Below are 10,489 nucleotides of genomic sequence, written 5' to 3'. Positions count from 1 at the left end.
TTTAATCACAAAGATTTACTGTTACATTGACATTAATCCGGCCAGTTGGGTCAAAAATAATATAATCTGTAAAACAAAGTGAAAAAAATGAGGGCACCAATACATTTCCTCGGGCGCATTTGGCCATTTGGCACTGAACATAACAAAACGCCTTCATGTTTGTTTAATGTGCCTTGCGTAAAATGCTCTCTATATCCCTGCCCGAATTAGTCATCTGCTTGTTTTTGTAACAAAATGAAAGAGGATTTAAATGGTTAATTGTAGCGACAGGAATCACACGTGATTGAATTCTTGGCGGATCATATCAGCCCACTGTCCCGCTTGGTCCTCCCTGTTTCACGGGTCTTTGTTCATGATCTCCTAAATCCCACCCACTTGAAACGAAGAAAAGAGTAAGAAAAAACTCGCGCTCGCACAGAAACCTTGCTTTCACTGTAACCGGGACCAGAGTAGAGTCGTTAAAGTGCATCCCGGACTGACCTCATGATGGAGGCGGACAGTTGTTTATCTTTTTCTTCGCAGCCAAACCGGACAACATTGAATAGCTCTCCCGGTTTGGATCAGAATAGTTCTGGAGGTTCGTTCCTTCCCTGCGATGAACTACAGAAAAGTACACATCTTCCTCTCGCTCACCGTCTGAGTCTCCGGGATCAGGGTGACTTCTACAGCTCAAGCTCCATGGGACGGTTTAACGACGGCGCGCCCGCGGACTTTACGCACGGGGCAGCCTCCACGAATCCTCGCGCCTTGCCCAACAAACACAGCAAATACATGGAAAATATTAATCAGGACCAAAAGGTTTTATCAGTAAGCGGGAAGGGCTCGTTTTATGACAATTACTCGGAGGGTAAGTGGAGTTTTTATTAAAATAATCGAAATCACGGCCATCAGTGTGTGAGGCTACGAAAATAGTAATAATTATCCTAATAATCGTTATTATTATTAATATTATTATAACGTAGGCTATTTACCAAAATAATATAGGCCTAACTGAATAATGTCATGAGTCTATTGCCTGTGGAAACCGTTTGACTTATCAAACATTGGCAAAATCCATCGCGATAAAGATAATGGAGATCAACATTTCTGTAGCCAGCTACCTCAAATTGTTTCAAGTTTGACTTTATAGTGTGGTGACCCGGATAATTATATTTTCAGAGTTTCTTTGGCGCTGCACACACATTTTTCAAGGCCTCGGACAAAAACGTCTCCAATGATCGTAATTCATTTTCACTAAATGTCTGATTTTAATTGTTCACCTACAATTGTATTACTATTCAGCTTGTTTGAATAAATTATGATAGTGTTCCAAAGTGTTCCACAGCAGGCCCGGATCAAAGAAATCTCCCCCCAAAACGGAATTACTTTGTAGTATAGATCTGAATGCTGCTACGGCTTACTTAGTCCACACATGATAATACTAGGGCTAACATATTGAATTAGGCCTATATTTTGTTCCTTGCGAGCTCTTTTTCAGAACTTAATTCTTTTTTTGGTGCACATAATTTCCCCAATGTTGCCTATAAAATGTTAATAAAATGTTGAAACACATATATAGGGCCATGGCATGTTATATGCCTAGACGACTACAAAATTATATAGCCCGCGTAATTGTCTAGGCCTACTAAAATGAATGTGCAAATATATCTAAAAACGTATTTTAGCCTTTAGGCTACCTTAGTTTTGTCACCAAATGTAGGCTATCACAATGTAAAAATCACTTGGTAAAAGTGGACGCACATCACTGGTGATAAATATGTCATCGGGTTTTATCTGCACTTGACACTGGTAGTCACAATTAGTTTTGATGTAAAGTGCGAGCGGGCCAAAGGTCAGAAAGTGACTGAGCCGTCTAGGTGCGTGATTACGGCGTCCATGCAGGAAGCTTCCACCCGTGCGGTATAAACACATCAATCCCGTGCAGCCTTCACAAAATACATTCATAAATTTAAATAATAATAATAATACAGCTAAAGTTTATTTGAAATTGATCATGTTTCTTATCTGAAAGTTCTGTTTTTGTTTCTGAATAGCTAAGTAAAGTTGCACATATCCAAATTAGATTCTCAAGATGTCCTTTATGCAAAATTGGACTCCGTGTCATTTTGTTGTTTACGTCAAACTTTTCAGATTACATTTTCTTTTTCAATATCATCACATTTAACCACATTAGAACATTCTCAAAATAATTGTAAAATATATTCAATTCATTAATACCATTGAATTCAAAATTAGAACTAGATTAACTTAAAGATATAAAAATTGAAAATGCAAATGAGATAAAACTTTGGCCAACTCAGATGTTTTGATAATGTAATGTGAGATTTGATCAACAACAACAAAAAAAGCTTTGTCTTGAAGCATGCAACAATACAGCAGTTCAAGTTTGAAACACTTGATTAAACTTGTTTAATATCCCATGAACTCAAGTCTTAGGATATGACATGGTTCTTCAGTATTATTTATTGCAGTTTTGAAATCCATCCTCTAAAGTTGCCAATGAAGGCATGTGAGTCCTGATAAGGACTTAGTGATGTATGTGTTCAGAATAACATTCATATCAGTCTGATTCATGTTGTTGCCAAAGACAGCCATATGATGGAGCAGAGAACCTCCATCTCAGACAGTTTATCTTTATCTGAAATCTAGATAACAGGTCTGATGTCAAATTGACTGGATGATATTCTATTTCCATAGGCTTTGACTGGTCTTGAATGATTTATTTTCTTAGATTCTTCAGATATTAGCAAACACAACCCACCCACGCACACTCACTTGACCCATACGCAGGCGTGTATACACACACAGGAACGCACACACTAGTGCGTATGCACGCCGAGCACGCACGCACACGCATGCACACAAAGTTTTAAAAAAATTAAAAACACCTAAATTAAAGAGTTTATTCAAATTTTCAAAATAGGGGTTGTTGACTATATAATACTGCGGTTCCTGAGACCCCCAAATATTGGTATGATTAGAATACTTTTTTTGGGACAAGAGAAATCCATTTGTTGTCAGTCTGTGAACTCTAAAGCAGTTTAACCTGAGTGTTGGTTTTCTGGGTCAGATTTGAGTGGAGATGTGGTCCACATGACAATTGCTTGCTGTCCAACATTCTGGGGCACAGTCAGACTCACACACCTTCAAAGGCAGACTAGTCTTCCTGTTTTGTCTATCGGTGCTTGGGAGGGGGGAGGGTTAGGGTTTAAGGATGGTATAGCAGTGGGATGGTATACCACATAGCATAAAAATGTTATAGAAAGAAATAGATATATTGAGATAGGGGGGTGATCAATTGATCAGGTATTCCTAACCTGAGATCTCATGCATGTTGACACTTCTTGACCCTTCACAGTCAAAAAATAATAATTTACAAATGCAAAATGATTCAAAAGAAAACATTTTACATTTGTAAAAGTACAATTACAAAAATGCAAAACTTGTTACTAACGCTTCAAGACTTCAATCTCATGATCTAATCTGCATAAGAAGTCCATTATAAAATACTGTCCAACCCAATCCAATGCTCCCGAAATTTTACATTTTTCATTTCACAGAACAAGAGGCCAGGGAGAGAACAGCTGAAATTTCCACGTGACGTCAGTATATACTCACATTGGTCCATTTGGACTTTATCTCGACTGCACAGTTTTGTAATGCATTTCACATACTGTGCATCTCCAATTACACTGGACCATAGGGAGAGAGGATGTGGGCTCTTGGTAAAAGCCAGCGGTGGAATATTTCTTTTTTTTTTGTTATACTTGAGTAAAAGTCAAGATTCCTTCATAGAAAATGAATCAAGTAAAAGTGAAAGTCACCCAGTAAAATACTACTTGAATTAAACGTCTAACAGTATTTGGTTTTAAATATACTTGAGTATCAAAATGTAAATGAAATTGCCAAAATATACTTAAGTATCAAAAGTAAAAAATAATTTCAAATTCCTTATATTAAGCAAACCAGACGCCACACTTAATTTTTTTTATTTTTTATGTATGGCTAGCCAGGGGAATGCTCCAACACTCAGACAACATTTATAAATAAGGATTTGTGTTTTCGTGAGTCCACTCGATAAGAGGCAGTAGATGACCAGGGATGTTTTCTTGATTAGTGCGTGAATTGGACCATTTTCCTGTCCCGCTAAGCATTAAACATGTACGAAGTACTTTAAGGTGTCAGGGAAAATGTATGGACTTTTTTTTTTAGGAATGTAAGGAAGTAAATTAAATAGTTGTCAAAAAATATAAATAGTAAAGTAAAGTACAGGTACCCCCAAAAAACTACTTAAGTAGTACTTTCAAGTATTTTTACTTAAATACTTTACACCACTGGTAAAAGCTACACTACAGAATGTTTGACCTCTTTTTGAATACTTATTCTTAGATTGTAAAATCTTAATAACCTCTTTCCAATCTCTTGGCATGATGAATTATAATGTGTGGTTGGATCTAAATAGACATCAGGGGGTTACATCCAAAATGGTATCCTTTTCCCTATATAGTGCACTACTTTTGACCAGAGTTCTAAGGGTCCCTATTCCCTATATAGTGCACTACATTTGACCAGAGTCCTAAGGGTCCCGGTCAACAGTAGTGCACTACATTGGGTAAAGGGTTTCCATTTTGTAGACGCAGGACAGGAATGTTGTGTTACGGTGAAAGAAAAGCCCTCTGTTTTGGGACAGAAATTGAATTAGGTTGATGTTAAATGACTGCTCTCAAATGGTCCCTGTGTGAGGCTTTAGGACATGTATATAACTTTAGGACATAGGGAGAGTGCAGATACTGAAGGAGAGTGATTCTCTTCTGGGACCACAGAGTTAGACATACTGTAACAAGGCAACAGTAAACATGTCATCCCCACGAATGATGCTGCCCCCAACCCCCCCGCGCGTGTGACTAACAGATTTCACTTAATAACTATTACTGTAATGTAGCAACGTACTAACGGACGGAGACAGATCCACAGTCCCCTCCCTGTTTTCATTGTGAGGGACAATTAACATGAACAATAACATCCATAAATCTATCTACAGTCCAGTCATCCAAACACACCCAGAGTAAAACATTATGGTACAGTCCAGTCATCCAAACACACCCAGAGTAAAACATTATGGTACAGTCCAGTCATCCAAACACACCCAGAGTAAAACATTATGGTACAGTCCAGTCATCCAAACACACCCAGAGTAAAACATTATGGTACAGTCCAGTCATCCAAACACACCCAGAGTAAAACATTATGGTACAGTCCAGTCATCCAAACACACCCAGAGTAAAACATTATGGTACAGTCCAGTCATCCAAACACACCCAGAGTAAAACATTATGGTACAGTCCAGTCAACCAAACACACCCAGAGTAAAACATTATGGTACAGTCCAGTCATCCAAACACACCCAGAGTAAAACATTATGGTACAGTCCAGTCATCCAAACACACCCAGAGTAAAATATTATGGTACAGTCCAGTCATCCAAACACACCCAGAGTAAAACATTATGGTACAGTCCAGTCATCCAAACACACCCAGAGTAAAACATTATGGTACAGTCCAGTCATCCAAACACACCCAGAGTAAAACATTATGGTACAGTCCAGTCATCCAAACACACCCAGAGTAAAACATTATGGTACAGTCCAGTCATCCAAACACACCCAGAGTAAAACATTATGGTACAGTCCACAGTCCAGTCATCCAAACACACCCAGAGTAAAACATTATGGTACAGTCCAGTCATCCAAACACACCCAGAGTAAAACATTATGGTACAGTCCAGTCATCCAAACACACCCAGAGTAAAACATTATGGTACAGTCCAGTCATCCAAACACACCCAGAGTAAAACATTATGGTACAGTCCAGTCATCCAAACACACCCAGAGTAAAACATTATGGTACAGTCCAGTCATCCAAACACACCCAGAGTAAAACATTATGGTACAGTCCAGTCATCCACTCATCATGGACTCGATGTGTCGAAAGCGTTCCACAGAGATGCTGGTCCATGTTGACTCCATTGCTTCCCACAGTGTGAAGTTGGTTGGATGTCCTTTGGGTGGTGGACCATTCTTGATACAAATGGGAAACTGTTGAGCGTGAAAAACCCAGCAGCGTTGCAATTCTAGACACAAACCGGTGCGCCTGACACCTACTACCATACCCTGTTCAAAGGCACTTAAAACTTTTGTCGTGCCCATTCACCTTCTGAATGGCACACATACACAATCCATCTCTCATTTGTCTCAAGGCTTAAAAATCATTCTTTAACCTGTCTCTTCTCTTCATCTACACTGGAGTGGATTCAACAAGTGACATCAATAAGGGATCATAGCTTTCACCTGAATTCACCTGGTCGGTCTATGTCATGGAAAGAGCAAGTGTTGATCATGTTTTGTAGACTCAGTGTAGATTTGCCATTTCATTGGTTTGTTATTTTATACACACAATCGTACTTTCTCTCAAATATGGGTCAAATGGGGTGGAATTTCTAACTTCCTAAATGGTTTAATACACACATCAGAGTTTGTTTTCTGCTCAGTGATTCAAGACCTTCATTTAAGGAAGGGTGTTGACAGCGGATCAAAACAAACTGTGTTGCAGTAGGCTGGAATGTTGTGTCTGGTCAAATCTGACTAAACCATCATTTATTTCTGACTAAAGTTGATTTCCAACACGATCTCATTTGTTCATGTAGTAAAACGATACCACAAGCAGATCACTTTCGTGTTTTAACAAAATACTACAGTTACCTCTCATGTCGACGTTTCTCATCAGGCCTTCATACCTCGTATTGGGGGAGGAGGAGCTGGGAGACCCCTGAGACAACATGGGAAGGTTCTCGTTCAGATCTTAGTCGTATCTACCGGAGAAAAGACAAGCCTGCGTGGCTGCATCCTGTTTATTATTTTCGAGAATGTTACGTTGCTGCCTCTTACAGTGGAAGTTAATGAATTCAGTTTATTATTATGGAGAATATTGCGTTTGCTGCCAGTGGACATTAATGAACCACCCCTAGTCAGCCTTAGGTTGGCGGTGTAATCTGAGCATCTCTGTGTGGCAACATTACCACGGGTAGACATCTGAGCCTTGCTTAAACACAGAAATGTACTTTGCGCGCGCACACACACACACACACATGCACACACACGCACACACGCACACAAACACACACACACAAACACACACACACACACACACACACACACACACACACACACACACACACACACACACACACACACACACACACACACACACACACACACACACACTCACACTTTGTTTTGAACATGTAACCACCATTCTCTCTTTCCCTCCCTGTATGCTCCTCCCTCAGCCAGAGAGAAGGCGGGTCCCAAGCCCATGGGCTATCCCGTGATTGGCTCAGACTGCTGCATCAAGCTGAAGGAGCCAACCAACGGTCTCCAACCAGGGGACTCCATAGCAGACTCAATCGACCTATCGGGCAAGAACAAGAAACGTCGTAACCGTACCACGTTCAGTACCTTCCAGTTGGAGGAGCTGGAGAAAGTGTTTCAGAAGACTCACTACCCTGACGTTTACGCCCGGGAACAGCTGGCCCTCAGGACCGAACTCACAGAGGCCCGTGTACAGGTAGAATAATGCCACTCTACACAGAAAATACAAAGTCCCCTCTACTCATGCTGCTACAGTAGCTAACAGAGTTTGCAATAGTATTAGATATTTGTCACCCTCCCAGATGAATCAATATCCCAGGGCCTATTTCTATGTTCTATTGTAACAAATTGAAGCCAAATTCGTTCAGGCAGGTAGGAACATGGCAAGGCAGGGATCCTATATAATGGTAGAGAAAAATCATCTCTCCAATCTCTCCCTTAGTCTCTCTCTTGATTCGTCAGGTGTGGTTCCAGAACCGCCGGGCCAAGTGGAGGAAGAGGGAACGCTATGGGAAGATCCAGGAGGTGCGAAACCACTTTGCTGCTACGTATGATATCTCTACGTACCAGGTACACCCTAACACATAGATCCCTCCAATAGGTACTAGATAACATACACCCTGACACATAGATCTTTGGTCACGACATACGATATCTCCCTCCTGTCACTAGATAACATACACCCTGACACATAGATCTCGATATCTCCCTCCTGCCTCCCTCCAATAGGTACTAGATAACATACACCCTGACACATAGATCTTTGGTCACGACATACGATATCTCCCTCCTGCCTCCCTCCAATAGGTACTAGATAACATACACCCTGACACATAGATCTTTGGTCACGACATACGATATCTCCCTCCTGCCTCCCTCCAATAGGTACTAGATAACATACACCCTGACACATAGATCATAGGTCACTAGCTATAACCCTTCTATCATTAGTATCACAGACTAATTAGAATCCTTTAAACCAATCAATAATGATATAGACCCATACATTGAATTTCAAAAAGCATGATGGGAATTACCTTTATGCAGCCTATCAGTGGAGCGTCGTCATTGGTCTCTAATCAGACTGCTCTCTTCCTTTGTAGATGCAGAGCAACCTGTGGCCAGGTGCAGGAGGGGGGTCCGGCGGGGGCTGTGTCTTGGGCCCTGACACCATGTCTTCCTCCTGTATGAGCCCTTACCCCCATCCCCACAGCAACCTCCCCTCTGTGGGCTTTATGGGCATGCCCCCGTCTTCCAGCCACCCACACCACCCTCACCATCACCCCCAACACCACCCTGGCATCAACGGCCTCTACTCCCTCCACAGCTTCCCTGGGGCCCTTGGGGGCCACTCCTTTGAGCCGGGGCCCGAGACAGAGTATAAGTCATCCAGTCTGTTGGCCATGCGGATGAAGGCTAAGGACCCTGGGAGTCTTCTATCCAGGCCTACATGACCACCACAGTGTCAGGGTCAGATCCCTACTATGTATTGACTGAGCTAATGCATTCACACACACATTCAAACTCAATCTTGTATACTAGCAACCCAAAGGATAGTTATGGCCACATGTATTTGTGTTCCTGCATGTTGAAATGACAGCAGAAGTCAAAACTCTACACGCATGCACACACACACACACACACACACACACACACACACACACACACACACACACACACACACACACACACACACACGTATAATTAACCTTGTGGGGACACATAATTCAGTCCCATTCAGAATCCTATTTTCCCTAACCCTAAACCTAACCCTTACCTTAACCCCAAAACCTAACCGTAACCCCAAACTAACCCTAGCTCCAAACCCTGGTCGAAAACTAGCTCCTAACCCTGGTCAAATACTAGCTCCCAACCCGAAAACTAACCCTCGCTCCTAACGCTAAACCAAATTCTAACCCTAACACTGATTGGCTCAAACCTTGACCGGAAACCACCTAGAAATAGCATTTGACCTTGTGGGAACTAACAAAATGTCCCCAGTTTGTAAAAATGTTGATTGATTTAAAATATTCCTGTGGGGACTTCTGGTCCCCACAAGTATAGTTAAACACACACACACACACTTTCAATATACACCTCCGCTACTTTCCTCCAAATAATGTAACATGCCATAAACCCACAGACTTCAGACCGTGACAGGACCGACCATTTGTTTGAGTTTGTTAGGCCTCCATCAGGCACAAAACCTGCCATTTTGCAGACATTTTTATTGAATCCAGATTTGAGCATTATCACAAACATAGTGAGACCAAAGAATATAAAAACCATATTATTTAAATATGTAAGATGTAGATGTTAATAAAGTACAGTACCAGTCAAAAGTTTGGACACACCTACTCAATTCAAGGGTTTTTCTTTATTTTTACTATTTTCTACATTGCAGAATAATAGTGAAGATATCAAAACTATGAAATAACACATATGGAATCATGTAGGAACCAAACAAGTGTTAAACAAATCAAAATATATTTTATATTTGAGATTCTTCAAAGACCCCCCACCCTTTGCCTTGATGACAGCTTTGCACACTCTTGGCATTCTCTCAACCAACTTCATGAGGTAGACACCTGGAAATCATTTCAATTAACAGGTGTGCCTTGTTAAAAGTTAATTTGTGGAATTTCTTTCCTTCTTAATGCATTTGAGCCAATCAGTTGTGTTGTAACAAGGTAGTGTGGTATACAGAAGAGCCCTATTTGGTAAAAGACCAAGTCCATATTATGGAAAGAACAGTACAAAGAGAAACAACGGTCCATCATTACTTTAATTAGACATGAAGGTCAGTCAATAAAGGAGAATGTCAAGAACTTTGAACGTTTCTTCAAGTGCAGTCGCAAAAACCAAGTGCTATGATGGAACTGGCTCTCATGAGGACCGCCAAAGGAAAGGAAGACCAGAGTTACCTCTGCTGCGAAGGATAAGTTCATTAGAGTTAGAAATTGCCTCAGAAATTGCAGCCCAAATAAATGCTTCAGAGTTCAAGTAACAGACACATCAACTTCAACTGTTCAGAGGAGACTGAATCAGGCCTTCATGGTCGAA

General features: G+C 41.0%; 1 protein-coding gene across 2 annotated transcripts; it reads left to right on the top strand.

The window, feature by feature from the left end:
- The first annotated feature begins 338 nt into the window (after positions 1–338).
- Positions 339–9,108, top strand: alx3 (ALX homeobox 3). 2 transcript variants are annotated; one of them, XM_042298612.1, is made up of 4 exons: positions 339–847; positions 7,345–7,622; positions 7,889–7,951; positions 8,530–9,108. In XM_042298612.1, exons 1-4 carry the CDS (start codon positions 484–486, stop codon positions 8,878–8,880), a joined length of 1,056 nt encoding a protein of 351 aa, XP_042154546.1. In that variant the 5' UTR covers positions 339–483; the 3' UTR covers positions 8,881–9,108. The 2 variants fall into 2 exon arrangements, with proteins under 2 accessions (XP_042154546.1, XP_042154545.1); XM_042298611.1 differs by having other exon boundaries at positions 341–847; positions 7,889–7,996.
- Positions 9,109–10,489: the final 1,381 nt, after the last annotated feature.

Source organism: Oncorhynchus tshawytscha, linkage group LG16, assembly GCF_018296145.1.
Source record: "Oncorhynchus tshawytscha isolate Ot180627B linkage group LG16, Otsh_v2.0, whole genome shotgun sequence".
NCBI classification, from domain to species: domain Eukaryota; kingdom Metazoa; phylum Chordata; class Actinopteri; order Salmoniformes; family Salmonidae; genus Oncorhynchus; species Oncorhynchus tshawytscha.
Note: the sequence above shows the minus strand (reverse complement) of the source record. Positions and strands in the feature narration are given on the sequence as shown.

Coding starts and splice junctions, on each gene's coding strand:
- alx3 (XM_042298611.1), top strand. CDS start 484: ATGATGGAGGCGGACAGTTGTTTATCTTTTTCTTCGCAGCCAAACCGG. Junction 7,623..7,888: donor TCACAGAGGCCCGTGTACAG/GTAGAATAATGC, acceptor TTGATTCGTCAG/GTGTGGTTCCAGAACCGCCG. Junction 7,997..8,529: donor ATGATATCTCTACGTACCAG/GTACACCCTAAC, acceptor CTTCCTTTGTAG/ATGCAGAGCAACCTGTGGCC.